This window comes from Pipistrellus kuhlii, unplaced genomic scaffold (genome assembly GCF_014108245.1).
Source record: "Pipistrellus kuhlii isolate mPipKuh1 unplaced genomic scaffold, mPipKuh1.p scaffold_m20_p_7, whole genome shotgun sequence".
NCBI lineage: Eukaryota > Metazoa > Chordata > Mammalia > Chiroptera > Vespertilionidae > Pipistrellus > Pipistrellus kuhlii.
In genome coordinates, this window is record NW_023425573.1 from 43,630,404 (window position 1) to 43,647,902 (window position 17,499).

Genomic DNA, 17,499 nt, shown 5'->3' on the forward strand with positions numbered 1-17,499 from the left:
CTATATAAATTGGGCAGCTTCTTGTAAAGAGAATTTTTAGAGGACTTTCAAGTTATGAGCTTTTAGAAGTGAGGTCAACAAACATACTCTATCATCAAAATTTCATTAGCTTTGAAAATGTATACTCCCTTTTATAAATCCTCATAGATCTTCTACTCTGTAATAATGTTGCACTTTTAGCTACTTTGGGAAGCTATAAGCATGCATCTGTTCTTATTCCTCACCATTTAAACCATTAGTAATCATGAAAGTTACTTTAGAATAGACTTCTTCTCCATTCCTTTCTCTCAAATTCCCTCTAACTCTCGTACACATTGAGTTTAATAAATGAGAGAAAGGTAATTTTCCACCATAATCAAAATTTTAAATCACTTTGCGGCTAACTTCATAAAAGTGGGTAGGAATTTAATAAAATTTAATCTCAGTTAAGTTCAGCAAAGTGAAATGCTGTATTCCTTGCTCCTTTGAAGCCTCAGTGTGATGGTATTCATCCATTTTAAATTATACATTCCTACCAGTAATAAAATGTTTTTGCATTCACGTCACTACTACTACTTGTACTTAGTGTACAAGGTATCTAAATTATGAGAATTCTTAAACATAGAAGTTAGAAATGATGAAAAAAACATAAATATAAATGCTATGCTTCTGAAAGATATGCTTGCTCATCCCACAGGTTATATGCATTATATTTTGGAGGCCTCTGGTCTTAAGGGAAGGGGAACATGCAAATAGATAATTTGAATAAAGTGATCAATTATCTCATAGACAGTAAATACAAGATGCTAAAATCTGAAAAAAGCTCAGAAAAGACTTTTTGGAGGGGGCTCTAAACCTTTCAATATAAAGAGATTTGACTTTGGATGGTGAACACAATACAATACACAGATGATGTGTATTACAGAATTGTATACTTAAAACCTGTATATTTTTATTATTAATCATTGTTATCCTAACAGTTTTAATAATTTTTAAATTAAAAATAAAGAGGATTTAATGATGCAAAGAAAAGGGAGGGAAGGACGAAAAGAAGAGCATTTCAAACAGAAAAAGCATCTGTGTAAAGGCACAAAGGCATGAAACCAAGATGTGTTTCCAGGAAATTTAGAGACTACTGGAAAAGACCAAGAAGGCAATAAATTAAATCTATACCTCACCACCCAGGCTTAACCACTTTTTTATGCATACACACACACACATATTCATTTACATAATCACCCCTTCCTTCTATACATATACATGATTTAATAGCATCACTCTGTACAAGCTGTTCTGTAAGTAAAAAGGGAGGCTATAAAATAGCTTTGAGAGTATGCTGCTGGAAACTTCCTCATTTTAACTATCTCAGATTATTACTTTGAATAGATTTTATTGTTGTTGTTAATCCTCACCTGAGGATATTTTTCCCATTGATTTGGAAAGAGTGGAAGGGAGGGTGTGTGTCAGGGGAGAAAGAGAGAGAGAAACATCAATGTGACACAGACACATCAATTGGTTGCCTCCTGCAAGGCACCCGGATTGGACTGGGGTTTGAACCTGCAACCTGCAAGCCAGGTACATGCCCTTGACCAGGAGTCAAACATGTGACTCTTCAGATGTTCTATCCACTGAGCAACACTGAATAGATTTCTAATGATTTAATTATTTTATTATGTCTGCCACCACTCACCAGCAGGAGGTTGGCTGTGGGAACACACTGACCATTAGGGGGCAGTTCCTGAGTTGAGTGTCTGCCCCCTGGTGGGCAGTGCACATCATAATGGCCAGTTGTTTCTGGTCATTTCAGTCTTTCCAGTCATTTCGGTCATTCTAGTCATTTGTCTTAAAGGTCGCCTAGGCTTTTATATAAATAGGTGACTACTAGAAGTCTGCCGGATGCGTGAAATCTGTGCACGGGGCCTGGGCCTTGCAGCCACGATGGCTTGCCTCAGCACTTGCAACCCTGGCTTCATCCAGAAGGTTGTCTGAAAGGTCATTCAGTTGTCCAGTCTAATTAGCATATTCTGCTTTTATTATTATAGATTACATATCAACTATTTTTTATTACTAGTTATGTTGAGTATTTTCTTTCAGGTTTACAGGTTATCAGAAACTCTTTCATAAGAAGTTACCACAAGGCCTAATCACAGAGGTGATATTTTCTTAGTGATATCTAATACCTTACATTTTAATAATCTTAACCACTTTTATCTTACATGTGCAATGAATATTTTCTCAATTATCTTTTCTTATTTAAGTTGAATTTGGAGCATTTTACATCAATTTTCTAATCAAAATATCCACAAGATTTTTTTGGAGATATCAACAAGCTGATTCTAAAGTTTGTAAGACAAGGCAAAGGAATTAGAGTACCAAAGAAATTTTTAAAAAGAAGAGGATGCACATTATCTTATCTCAAAACTTACTATAAAGCTATAGTAATCAAGGCAGTGTGATAATGGGAAGTAGTAGAGGCCAGAAATAGACCCACAGAAACATGACTCATTTTTGACAAAGGTGCAGAAGCAATTTTATGAAGAGAAGATAATCTTTTAAAAACAGTAATGGAACAATTGGATGTCTGAATGCAAAATACTAAACTACATTCTCTTACCTTATACAAAGATGTATTCAAAGTCAATCATATACCTAAATGTAAAATATAAAATTAAACATGTAGGAGAAAAATAGGTAGAAAATTTGTGACCATGAGGAGTTAAGCAAAAAGCTGTTAGATACAACATGAAAACCAATACACATCAGGGAAATAATTTGATAAATATGACTTCATCTTACTCTGTGAAAATGGCCGGGAGGACAAAAAACAAGGCACAGATGGGAAAGAAAATGTTTGCAAATTGCACATCTCCCAAAAGATTTTTATCCAGAATATTTATAAAGAACTCATAAAACTCAACAATGTAAAACAACTCAATAAAAAATTGGCAAAATAAAATACACAAAGAATAGCTCTTATAACTCAACAAAGCCGAAACCGGTTTGGCTCAGTGGATAGAGCGTCGGCCTGTGGACTGAAAGGTCCCAGGTTCGATTCCGGGCAAGAGCATGTACCTTGGTTGCGGGCACATCCCCAGTAGGTGGTGTGTAGGAGGCAGCTGATCGATGATTCTCTCTCATCGATGTTTCTAACTCTCTGTCCCTCTCTCTTCCTCTTTGTAAAAAATCAATAAAATATATACATATAAAAAAAAACTCAACAAAAATTTAAAATGGTTGAAAGATACTGTATCAAAGAACATATACAGATAGAAAATGAGCATAAGAAAAAACACTCCACATCATATGTTATCTGGAAAATGAAAATCAAACAAGGAGATGCTACTACATACCAATTACAATGTCCCAAATCCAAAACACTGACAACACCACGTGCTGGAGAGGAGGTGGAGCAAGAGGAACACCTATTCATTGCCAGTGGGAATGCAAAATGGTATAGGCACTATGGAGGCCATTTGGTGATTTCTTACGAAACTAAAAACAATCTGACCATATGACTTTTCAAACTCTTTGGTAGTCACTGAAAGGAAGTGAAAACTTATGTCCAGGTAAAAACTATACATGAACATTTCTAGAAGTTTTATTCCTAAATTCTAAGACTGAAAGCAACTGAGATGTTCTTCAGTAGATGAATGGATAAATAAAGTGTGGTACATTGAACACAATGATACATTTTTCAGCACTACAAAAAATGATCTATCAAGTCACAAAAAGACATGGAGCAACCCATGCATATTACTAAGTGAAAGAAGCCAATATGAGAAGGTTATCCTATATTATAAAGAGCTAATATGCAAATGGCTGTCACACCCTCACGCCCTCGCACACACTTGGGGTTGGGGGACCTGAGGCTGCACAGGGGGACCTGAGGCTGCACTGCCTGCCCTGCAGGTTTTGACTGGGTCTGGATCTCGTGTGATTTTGAGGTGCTCACAGGTGGGCGGGGACTTGACTCGGGGTCCCCAGACTCTGACAGGAGGGAGATTTTCATATACATTTTACTATTTTTCTTTCATCTCTGACACTTCTATTATAGAGAAAGGGAAAATAGCAATATTAAAATATTTCCTTTAATTAATTCCTTTTAATGTGCACAAATTTCATGCACCAGGACACTAGTATACTATATGGTTCAAAGTATATAACATTCTGGAAAAGGGAACACTAGGGAGACAGTAAAAAGAGCAGTAGTTGCCAGTGGTTAGGGTGTATGAAGGAGGGATGAATAGGTAGAGGACAAAGGATTTTTAGGGCAGTCTAAATACTCTGTATAATATACTACAATAAAGGATACATGTCATTATACATTTGTCTAAACCCATAGAATGTGCAACACCAAGAGCGAATCCTCAGTAAACTCTGATGTGTCACTGTAGGTCATAAATTGTAACAAATGTACTCCTCTGGTGGGGGGTACTGGTGATGAGGGAAAATATTGGTAATGAAGGGGAAATAGGTGGGGAATCAATACCTGTACTTCTCACTTTTGTGCTGTAATATGTCCATCTTAGCTTAATTGAAGAACAGGGTTGGAGTCATCTCATCTATGTTAATACTAACATCATAAGAGTGGCTCTACTTGACCAGGCAGAGCAGGGAGAATAGATGAGCAATAAGCTTAGGGTAGATCTCTGGGAAGTCATTTGAGTAAAAGAACTTTGGCGGGCACGTTGTTTGGCCTATAGAATATTGTTTTCAATTAGCTGTCTCTACTCATTTATATTACCTATTGCCACCTAATCATATTTGAGATTGTGATCCGTGACTTTATGAAAGAACAGAGAAAGAAGAGCCTTTGAAAGGGGCCTTTACAAAAGGGTGTAGAAGGTGTGAAATCAGCCAAGAGGAAGAGGTGGCACAGCAGCCTGGGGAGAGAAAGAAGAAAAATGAAGTTAACAGCGTCAAATACCCCTGAGAGAAGCTAGTCATGATAAGGACTGCAGGTCATCTGTGCCTTTAGAGAGAGCATGCTCTGTTAAATGGGGTTAGAAATTAGATCACACTATGCTGAGGGGGTGACTGAATCTTAGAAATTGGAGATAATGCTGGCAGACCGCTGCTCTGGAGACTTTGAATGAGTTGGAGAGGAGAGAAATAGAATAGTAGTGGCGGTGAAATCCAGAGGGGAGAGAGGTCAGCTTGGTTTTGTTTGTCGAGTTCCTCTTTTGGATAGAAGTTTGGAGAATGTGTATAGGTTGAAGGAAATGGGCTAGCACAGAAGGAAAAGTTGAAGATAAGGGACAGAAAGAAAAATAACTAATGGCAAAAGCCTCAGCCTCAGTAAGAGGGAATAAAATAAAACACAGCCTTTGCCTTCAGTAGCAGGAAGGGCACCTGATCCCGTAAGATGGGAGGAAAGAAAGTGAGAATGTTGTTAGATGTAGCCATTTGATCCTGGAGAGGATGGCAAGGATGCACAAACAGTTTCCACACAATGACTTCAATTTTCTTTTTAAAATAGCAGGTGCACCGAGAGCGAAAGGGCGAGGCTGTCTGGCTGAGGTGGAGTGATAAACGTTTGAAACAGTGGCTGACCACAGTCAGAGGGAAAGGATTAGTGAATGTCATTGAGAGGCTAACTCAGATTAGAAAACCATGAATCTGCAGAGTTGGTATATTTGCTCCTGTAACATTCAGTGTGCCTGGATATGAAAAAGAAAAGATTCCCTATAGTTTGGATTCAAGGTTGAATGTATAACATAAAGAAGGACAGGCTGTAGAAATGTAAAGGCTCATGTCCAAGCTAAATTCCAAGCAAGATTTGGAGACCATAGAAGGATCTCAAAGAAAACCTGAGAGAAAAAAAGATTTAATTTTATGTGTAACTTAACACCATTCCTGACTTCTCTCGTGTTTTTATTTTATTTTAATTCTTTTTCCCTAATCCTTTTCACCCTGATTTTATATTCACTCTTCTTATTTTGTAAGGCACATTTTAGATACTAGGTCAGGTGTAAGCAAATAAAAGGAAACTCAAAGCACACAGATGGCCAAACAGAAGTCAGTTTTAATTTAACAAGGAAGGCTGGAACCTAAAGTGACTCAGATGAATTTTAATTGAGAGGAAGATGCTGTGGGTGTTAGGAGGATTTGTGGTGGATATGGAATAGACATTTATCGAGATTGTAGGAGTTAGCGTTTATCAGTGGGTTCTCATCTTGAGACAATTTTGTCCTGAAGGGACATTGGGCAACGTCTGGAAAGATGTTGGGGAGTGTGGAGTAGTAACTGACCTGTTGTGCCATGGATGCTGCTACATATCCTACAGGGAAGGACAGGATTATCTGATCAAAATATCAATAGCGCTCAGTTTGAGAACCTTGGTTTAGGTACATTATAAAAATGATAGAAGAATGAGAATGGCCAGAAATTATCCAGAGAACCATTGAAAAAAGTAGAGAAGGAGGAACTACCCAGAGCATCACCATACCAGGTGATGTGAGATTCAAAGATATCTCTTTGTGGGTGATGGCTTGTGAGAGAATGGAAGAGTCATTGTTTGGAAAACTTTATGGTGTTGTGACACAAATTTACAAATGATTCCTGAGTTTAGCATTTTGTAAAGCAAATATAGGGAGGACGAAAGCAAGGGGGACTTCAGGGAAAGCATATGCTTTTGTTTTAGTTACCCTTAAACAAGAGCTAAGAACACTTTTTTATGTGTAACTTAACACCATTCCTGATTTCATCTCGTGTTTTTATTTTATCTTTGAAGTTTCCAGATGAATGAATTAACTTTGGTTTAGAAGAAATCTTTGACATAGTGGCATGACTTGAGAAGTCGTCTTTTTCTCCATAACCTTCCTCCACATCCCTGTATTTCTCATTTTTTAAGTTTCTTTTGGTTTTCCCTAAATAGACATTACTTCTTATGGTCAACCATGCAGAGCTGACCATTTCTTTTTGCTGTAACATGCAAAAAACACTCTCTGCTTTGGTTTAATTAATATAGGCCCTCTGACCTTGACCTTATAATTCTTTTGATACTCCAATACTAGACATTTATTTTTTTTAGGTAATATACTATTTAGAATGTTTGACTTCTGAAATATTGAAGGAGTTTCAATATTTAATAGATTTTGAGACCTTCTAATCCAAATTGTGTTTATTTGGATGACTAGATATTTCTTTTACAATGACTTATTAACAGTGAAAAATGATTGATTTAACTATTTTTTTTTTTTGTTACCAAATTGGCTAAATTTTTCAATTCTATCCAGTAGTCAAGATTGAGTGACTTTTAAGATAATATTAATTTATACAGTGAGTTTATGTATAGGCAGGGTTTTCTGGGCCATAAACATCTCCAGACTCCTGTACTCAGCACCCAATGTTTCATAGAATGCTTTCAACCAGATTATCATAAAAAGAAACTTGACAACTCATTTGTTGATGATTGCCAACAGATTGTTATACTTTAACTTCCAAATCTCCATATATCTTCTAGTAAATCAAGTATACAAAGGAAGACATATGTCCTTAAAAAAATTAGTGTACCTCGTGAATAAGGTAGTATTTAAATAATTCCTTTCTGTTTTCAATCCAATTACTTAGTACTCTCTTAAGACTAATGATAAAACAAAACAAAACAAACAAAAAACAAACAAACAAACAAACAAACAAAAACTTCTAGCACCATGTTCTCAAAATAATCCTTAACTACTTTAGGTTTGTAATATTTATCCAATTTAAAAAAATGAATCAATTCCTTCCCCCAACCCTTACACAGAAGAATAACTATAGTCTTTACCCTCTTCATATGTGAATGGACTAACCCAGATTCAATTGTATATTTCTTTATTGCAAACATTTTGACAATATTTCATGTACATGTAGTAAATGTATTATCATTTTTTAAATATGTATTTTCTTTGTGGAGATATCTTATATGCATACTAGAGGCTGGTTGCACAAAGAGATTCATGCAATAAGCTTTTCTTCCCTTGGCTTCCAGCACCGGTTTTCCTCTGGCACCCGGGACCCAGACCTTCGCTCCGACCAGAGTCTGCTTTCTTTGTCTTTGCTGCAGACTCTGGCCGGAGTCTGCCATGTTTGCTGCAGACTGTTATCTTCATCTTTGCTGCAGACTTCAGCTGGAGTAAACCAGTCTTCACTGCAAACTCATGGAGTCTGAAGTCTTATCTTTGCTGAAGCACTCTGCCCCTGTAGATCCCTTCGCCCCCTGTCCTCCCCCTCTTAGCAGGCACCCTGCCCCACCTGGTGGCCACTCTGCGCCTGGAGCAGCTGGTCAGTGGCCATCTTTGGCCTTCTAATTTGCATACTCACTCTGATTGGCTGTGAGTGTAGCAGAGGTATTGTTAATTTATATGTTTGTCTATCATTAAGTGAGACTAGAGGCCTGGTGCATGAATTTGTTCATCAGTGTGGTCCCTTGTTCTGGCCAAAACTGACAGTCTGACATCCCTCAAAGGGTCCTGGATTGAGAGAGGGTGCAACCAGGCCAAAGGATCCCACCAGTGCACGAATCCGTGCACCGGGCTTCCAGTGTAAATAATAAAACTTGTCTGAGTAACATATGGTTGGACAATTCTTGAGAACAAAAACCATATCTTAACTCATTTTGAAACCACCAAACACTTAGCCTATTGCCTTGCATATGGTAAATTCCAGACAAATGTGAATGAATACATCTTTGGATCCATGATGAAAGATACAGACACAGAAAAGAAGCTTGACCAAAGCAATCAAAATCAAAGTTCATCAATATATTTTCATTTAAAATTATGAACATTTTGATATTGGGTCCCACAGTATAAAGAAGTCAGAAATCATCCACTTTCTCAAGCCATCCATTAGAATGAACTATCTTAACCTAAATGATAATTCAAACTTCAAAGTGAATATTTTTCATTAGTGTATTATTGTTATAAGCTCCTTAATAAGAGAAGGCTTATTTTGTTTTTTTTCTTTTCAGATTCATGACTCTGAAGAGCTTAGAAAAGATCCTTAAATATTCATTTGCTAATTTATATTGTCATTTTGTTGCAGGCACATGTCTAACAAAGGCACAACTTTTTTTGACTGAACTAAGGGAAAGTCATGGAATCTGATTCAAAGAATTTTAGAAGGATTGATATGATTAGCTATTTTTAAGCGATGTGTATATGCTTTAGCCAAAGATACAATAGAAAGGTAAAATTTGCTATTACGGTGTAGATTCCTTAACAAATAAGTGAAGCAAATTTTTTAAACCATCCCCAATTGCACAAATAATACATTTATGGTATAAAGGGATTTTTTTTTTAATCTTGAAGAGATTTTGTTAAAAATGTGTATTTTATCAATAAATAAGGACATTTTCCTTATTATATAATTACATGTTGGCAATAACAACTTAGAACAGTTACACAATTATATCTCAGATCTGTAAAAACATGAAAATAATAATGTATGAACTGCTAACCTTGAGATCTCATGAATGCCAGTATCTTCCTGAAGACTATGCCTCTGAAAACATCTTTTCAGTCTGTTGATATCTCCTTATATTTTCCTTCAAAAAAAAAAGAGAGATTTATTTCAATATGTTATATTTTCAAACAGTAAAAGCTGACTACAAAGTGTAAATATGACCTAGAGAAAATTAATAGAAAGCTTGGAATATAAATAAGGCATTAAATATAGTGCAAAATAATTATACTATACATAATTTAGTGCAGAAAGAATATCCATTCTAGAAGAATGCAGTAAATTTATAATAATTTATAACAATTTTCATTTATTTATTTACCAGTAATTTAATAAAATATTTCTATGGACAAAAAAATTAAAGTTCTATCTTACTAATCACACGAGATTTAAGTCTCTAGAAGATTCATATCTTTGAGACACACAAAAATCAAGGAAAATGAACCAAAATGTTACAGCTATTTAGGTGATGACAATATTTATTACATTTTTGGGGTTTACTTCAGTTATGAATCTAATTCTAAAATTAACTGAAATATTTGTATATTCAGATTTTAAGATAACTTAGACTTTAATAACATAATTTAAACATAAAATTCTTTAACATAATTTATGAAAAATCTCGTTTTTTAAAATCGCAGTGCTGTAATTCACAATGATTAATGCAATAATTTAATGGTAGTAATTATACACTTTTAACTTTCCCAGATTAAAATGAATACAATTAGTTTTCTAATGAATTAATAAAGTTTCCATTCTAATATGTTAGGTTGTGTCCATATTCAATGTAAAAATTTCCCTTAAAAATGATGTAGAGAACCTTGAAAAGTGTGGTTCATTTATTGTCTTTATATAATACAATACTCAGAAATCAACTCTCACTAATCATAGCCAATACCCATAGCTGGTGTAGGAATGGCATAAATCGGTTACTTGAATGAAGAAATAGCCTCAGTAAGCAACTTATACTGGTGTCAGTTTCATTCTTTTAAATATCTTAAAACTCTTGAGAATATTACCCTCAAATGATGGCATGTAAAGCCCACTAAATCAATAACTTACACTACCTACTGCACTCACTTTGAATAGTTCAGCATATAACTTTCTGCCTTCTCTGTTACTGATACATATCATGAGATTGCAAGTCAAGCAATTAAAAATCAACAAATAAGCATGCTAATAGATATATACCTTCTCATAATGTGTCCATTAAGTACAAACATTAAAATATTATTTGAAAAATTACAAAGTACTAAAAATAAGTTACATACTGCATTAGTAGATATATCTATGAATGTCATTTGTTATCTGAAATCATTTCTTGTTAATGAAAATTAATTCTACTATTTAACTATCATTTTTACCTGTTGAGATATCATTTAAAATTTTATCCCTTCAAAATAAGTTTTTGCTACTATAAAAATATGGGGAAATTGCTACTAGTTCAATTTCCCTATGTTACAAATATGAAAACTTACTACTACATATCTGTGATATATAGCTAAATCTAAAGAAATTAAGGTTTTTTTACTACCTACTGTTAAAATTAAGATAAAAAATAATTGTATTTTACCACCAAATAAATAAAACATTTTATTTAGGCATTTAAGGTAGTCTATTGAGGAAAGCAAAAATATTGAGAAATCTAGTGATCTAAATTTATATACCTCTATTTAGCCTATAATTTACACAGAGGAACTCTTAGTGTTAGGAAAAAAGGATTCAAACTCTGACTTGTTGGAAGGTCAAAGATTTAAAAATATATCTGATGGACAGAGCTGACCCTAACTGAAGCCAGTGAAGTCCCTGGGAGGAAATTCATCACAAAGGAAGAAGAATTCTGAAAGAATGTGTCATAGTTAATGCAAAATTCCAAGTATTGGGGCTGTGAGGATCGATGCTAGTACTCGGCAGGCACAATGTGCAGTAGTTGATGCTGGAAACCATTTCAATCCAGCACCTTGGTTCTGGGAATGTGACTCAGAGGCATTAGCTGTGTGAAACTGTGAGGAAGTTCTGCGTATACATTTGAGAAAGAGAATTTGAAGAGTTGTGGTGCTAAGATATCTGGGTCATTAGCACTTACTCTGAGACCCAGGCTCTGTAGAGGTATAACCCCTAGATCTAAGGGCTTTTCCTTTTCTTTTACGAGACTTTTGGGCACATCAGTGGGAATTACACAGGATTCGTGCAAATTGTCATTTTCTTAGAAACTTATGTTTATGGGGTGGTCCCAACCTAGTTGGATATCCCAAGCATAGCCTATCATATCACTACTTGAGTGGGACCCTGGTCCTATGGATGGTCTCAACAGTGACAAGTGATATCAGGGACAGATTTGTGGATACATATTACCATCCCAGATACTATGAAAAATATTCAAGGAGGGTGATATTTATAAAATACTAAGAACATGCCCAGTAATGTAGATGTAATGCTATTTGTCCTCACACATTTTTTGTGCTCATCAAAAGAACCCCCGTTTTTTATTATGAATTCTATGAAAAAGAAAACATACATGAACCTGTGGTATCATTTAAAATGTCCACCTAACACTTATGGTTCATACCTGGTCTTTTCTACTGTATGGGTTCAACTGAGCAATTCCCTGAAAACCAGTTTTTCACTTTTAGAAATTCTTGAAATATTGCAGGGCTGGAGAGAGATGAACATCACTTCTTGTTCTGGGCCCCTGGGCTTCCTGGTTGCCCCTGGACCTTATTGCAAATCACCCTTAGTCCCAGTAGCCATGCACAATGGCAAGGCTCACATCAGTCTTCCATGTTTATCAACATTGTCTCTAAGGGCACTTTTAGTAGGTCAGTGTTGGCATATCTTAATCAATAGTCATGCTAGACTTCACTGAGGTCATTAAAGGTCACATCTCAATGGTAGCCAGGAGTGAGCTGTACTTTCAGTTTGTGTTGTTTTTAGTGGATGATTTAATGACTAACCCTGAGGAAATATAACTTGTTTGAAACACTCCTATCTTTGTTTTTTCCTCCTGACAAATACTGGGGTTTTGAAAATAAACTTTGGTTTAAGATAGCTAGGTGCTAAGATAGCTAGGTCATTAGCAGTTGCTCTGAGACCCAGTTCCAGAATCACAGAATTTGAGATTCCCTAGCCCAGTTGATCACTACTACATGTGACTGAAAGCATGGCTCTCATATCAGTCTATGAACATACCTGAAGAAATGTGAAATTGCTATTCAGTGTTTCTAAAGTGGTGAGAAGATTTTTAAGTTCAGTATAATAGTTTAATTGCATTTGTTACTGCATCTCAAAATATAGCATTGCATCATTATTATGCCTGCAACCAACAAAAGCATCATTCGCTCTGAAGGACAGCTTCTAGACTAAAGCAAAGGACTTAGAGCAAACAAATTTAGCAGGAATGATGAATCTGAAATGTAAAGTCTGACCTCATTTTTTAAGAGAATAAGACCCACTGACAATCATTGACTCTATTTAGGATTATTTCATTAGTAACAATTTCATTCTAATTTCATGCCTTCATACATGCTGAAGTGCAGTTATCAAAATATATGCACCAATTTACTTATTTAACAAACAAAAAATGAATTTCCATTTTTTCCCTAACATGTTGAGCTATAATAAAACATGACCAAAAAAGTGTCTAAAATGACAGTAGTATTTAGTCATCCTATTTCAGTAAAGTGGACAGGAGCTATTAAAATAAATTCAATGCAGTCCTACATAGGCTATTTATATAATAGGTGGTCACCACAGTGTTCTTCCATTCAATCAACTGTGCTTGAAAATGCAAAAAAAATTCTCCAAAATTGTTCAGATATATCTCTGTAAAGGCATAGGAAAAGATTTAACTGGAAATTTGTAAGAATTTTAAGAACCATGATTCAATTTCCTCTTCTCACCACTATATCCTATATATCCTTGATATTTCTATCCATGTAGTCAGCTTTCAATCCTGTTATAATGGAGAAACTGTTTTCTCCAACCTAAAGGTCAATCCTTTCCCTGAAGCCTTGTCCGGAAGGACATCAGAATAGTATCCGGAAGTTTGTTTGGCTGTCTGGTCTAATCAGCATATTATACTTTTATTATTATAGACATTAACATTGGGGGAATCTAAGCAAAGGCTCTATGGTAATTAACTGTGCTGTTTTTGCAACTTTTGCAGAAACCTAAAATTCTTATGAAATAGAAGTTTAATTTAAAAAGCCCATGAATTATTTATGTTTATCTCCTTCTCTTAAAGCCCACATCCAAACAATCAGTACCTACTGTCAGCTCTACTTTTAAGATGTATTCTGTATCTGACCACTTCTCAACAAGTCCCTCATCTCTCACTTCTACTACCAAACAGTAACCTCTGACTTTGTCTCTTTTCCTTATCTATTGACTGTTTACAGTGCCAGGTACCTTGCTGACATCTCACATTTGCTCTTCTTTCTAGAGACTTCCTTCCAATCCAGACATTATTTGGCCCACTCCCTCACTTCATCAAGTCTTTATCAAAATAGAATCTCCTTGGAGGAGCCTCTGATGCTACCTTTTTAAAAACAGGCACCCCCTGCCCAAACTGGTTTGGCTCAGTGGATAGAGCGTCAGCCTGCGGACTGAAAGGTCCTGAGTTCGATTCTGGTCAAGGGCTTGTACCTTCGTTGTGGGCACATCCCCAGTAGGGGGTGTGCAAGAGGCAACTGATCAATGATTCTCTCTCATCAATGTTTCTAACTCTTTATTCCTCTCCCTTCTTCTCTGTAAAAAGTCAATAAAAAATAAATAAAAAAAGAATTAACCATACTTAATAAAAATAAATAATAAATAAATAAATAAAACAGGCACCCCCACCCCTATATCCTAATACTGCTTTATTTTTCTTCACAGTACATTTATGATCATTTATGATATATTATTTACATATTTGTTTATTATTATTTTTCATTACTAACGTAAACATCATGAGGGCAGAGATTTTATCTCATGAATGAGGAAATAAATACCTATTGCTTGGGATTTGTGGATAAAAGTGAAATTGTACCCCAAACTGGTAGAAGTATGAGTTTTGCTCCCTTTTTGAAAACACAAGATACCAATATCTAGTAAGCTAATTCTCTCACTTTTGGAAACTTATTCCACAAAAGTAAAATAGTAGTATGTAAGGATATTTTCAAAAGAACATGTATTATGGCCTTGTTCCACTGTGTCATAAAAACTAAGCTGAAACAAATGAACGTTTATATGGAAAAGAATGATTAAGATGTGATATATTCATACTTTGGAATATTGTGTAGCCATTAAAAAGAATAAAACAGCCCAGATGGTGTGGTTCAGCAATTGAATGTCAACCCAAGAACCAAGAGGTTGCTGGTTTGATTTCTGGTCAGGGCACATACCTGGGTTTTGGGCTTGATCCCAGTAGGGTGCATGTAGAGGCAGCTGATCAATTATGTTTCTCTCTCATCGATGTTTTTATCTCTCTATTTCTCTCCTTTCCTCTCTCTTATTAAAGAAGAAGAAGAAGAAGAAGAAGAAGAAGAAGAAGAAGAAAACAAAGCTGTAACAAATGATGTAAATAATTTTCATCAGGTATTATTTAAGGTAACAAATCAAGTTGACCTAAAATGTATATGATATAGTCCATTTTTTATAAAAAATTTGTGGGAATATGTATATATGTTTGTCTATGATTATATGATATTGAAAAAATATATATAACAGTATAAATTAGGACAATAAGAGTTCCCTACCAGAGCAAGAGATATGGATGGATGAAGGACAAATGGGCAAAAAAAGAAAAATCCGATTAACAGAAAAAAGGAGGGAGGGAGGGAGGGAGAGAAAACATTAAACAAATTCTGTGATATGATATTTATGACCCCACATAAAAATTCATGTGTCTTCATGAAAGAGAATTATTTAAGAAAATCAATTTTGAAGCACAGAATGAATTTTGGACTCTGGGCCCACAATTTTTTCATGCAGAAACCAACTTTTAAATATAAAATTGATTGCAGGGCCCCTTAATCTCACAGAGAAAATAGAATTGATCAGATTCTCAGGAAATGCATAAATTCTTACAGATGGTGCTAGGAGCACAGCTAAATGCAAACTATGTTAGTCAGTGTGCTTTTATGCTTCGCTTCAGAAAATAGAAATCAAACCTAAAAAAAAGTAAAAAGCAATATCCACTCAGAGGATTAAAAGTTCTTCTCAGCATTTGCCTTGTATCTCCCCGCCCCCCCCCCCCCCCCCCTCTCTATTCCTTCTTCTCTCCTGCACATCTCCTACTGGGAATTGAGCCCACAACCTGAGTATGTGCCCTAACATGGAATTAAACCATGACCTCCTGGTTCATAGGTCAACCACTGAACCATGCTGACTGGGAAATATAGTTAAAATATTTGATATATTTAGCTTTTCAAAGTAATACAAAGAATGTTAATATATTGATTCAAAATATCTCAATGCTCCATTCTTAAAATATTGAATTTTAATTTAATAAATTTAAAGGTTGATAAAACTGTGCAGGGAGTTTGAAAAGTGGTTTTATTTATACTAACAGTATTATATGCAAAAATTGGAAACTTCATAAATATCTGACATGGAAAATTTTTTCCCTTGGATTTGAGCCTATTGAAGAAAATACTAATTGTATCCAACAATTTTAGTTTCTATACATTTATCCTATTTCAGTTCACTTGTCATTTTTTTATGATGACAAAAATCATTTGATTAATGAAGTCAAATGATTTCTGGAAAGAATCATGAACATGCCAATCAAAATAAACTTATTTAGCACCTAATGTTGTCAGAATCAAATGAAATAATTTGTGCAAAGCATCTAGCACAATGCCTGGCAGATGACAAAATTATTGCATGCAATAAAGCTTGCTATTATGATTACTACCATTCAGTAATGGAGGGAAAATAAAGAATACAGTCCTTGTCATCAAGAAGCTTAAACTATTATAAATTTCAACCATTTCTATATTCTAGCTGCAAAGCTAGTAAATGCTAAAAAAAAAAAAAAAAAAAAAAAAGTAAGCTAGTCTGTTGAAAATAACAATGTTTATTTATTGTCTGATTACCATTTTTTGATTCCATTTATTCTTTAATTTTTCATCATACAATTTACTGTTCTCATATTGAGGAAAATTTTAAAATATATATGCTTTTTTATTAATGTCCATAAATTATTTATTCAAGTTTAGTACCTAGGAATTCTTTTGCAGTCTCTCCAACTTGTTGCATTAAAAAAAAAAATCTAGGCCTGATATATGATATATATATATCTTATTAGCCAGGATATTAGCACAACATTTAATTTTAGTACTGATTGTGGCCACCATAATTGTCAGCCTACTCATCAATTAGTTTTTCGTTTTTGTTTTTATTATATTTTCATTGATTTCAGAGAGGAAGGAAGAGAAAGAGAGAGCTAAAAACATCAATGACAAGAGAGAATCATTGAGTGGCTGCTTCCTGCATGCCCCTACTCTGAGGATCGAGCCTGCAACTGGGACACATGCCCATGATCAAACCATGATCTCCTGGTTCGTACGTCAACATTCAACCACTGAGCCAGACAGGCCAGACTCATAAATCTTTTTAGTAGTATAACATCCTTAAAATGAAAATATGGCCCTAACCAGTTTGGCTCAATGGATAGAGCATCGGCCTGTTGACTGAAGGGTCCCAGGTTAGAATCTGGTCAAGGGTATGTACCTTGGTTGTGGGCACATCCCCAGTAGGAGTGTGCAGGAAGCAGCTGATCGATGTTTATCGCTCATCGATGTTTCTAACTCTCTATCCCTCTCCCTCCTCTCTGTAACAAAATCAATAAAATATACTTAAAAATATATTTTTTAAATGTGTGTATTTCTGTATATATATTACATATAATTTACAGGGTGCCCCAAAAATGTATACACACTTTGAATAATTATTAATTCCAATGTATTAAATCTGAAAAGAAAGAAACATCAATTGAGCTATCAGCTATTAAAGTGTGTATACATTTTTAGGGGAAACCATGTATGCTATATAGTATAAGACCATCATTTAGGCTTGAAGAGAATAGTACAC

General features: G+C 35.0%; 1 protein-coding gene across 1 annotated transcript in view; it reads right to left on the minus strand.

Moving 5' to 3' along the window:
- Nucleotides 1-17,499, minus strand: part of CSRNP3 (cysteine and serine rich nuclear protein 3) — a 158,311-nt gene that overhangs the window by 115,379 nt on the left and 25,433 nt on the right. The window contains exon 3 of the mRNA XM_036421877.2: nt 9,422-9,508. Within this exon, the coding sequence (XP_036277770.1) occupies nt 9,422-9,434 (13 nt within the window). The 5' untranslated portion in view covers nt 9,435-9,508. The remainder of the gene's footprint in view (nt 1-9,421; nt 9,509-17,499) is intronic.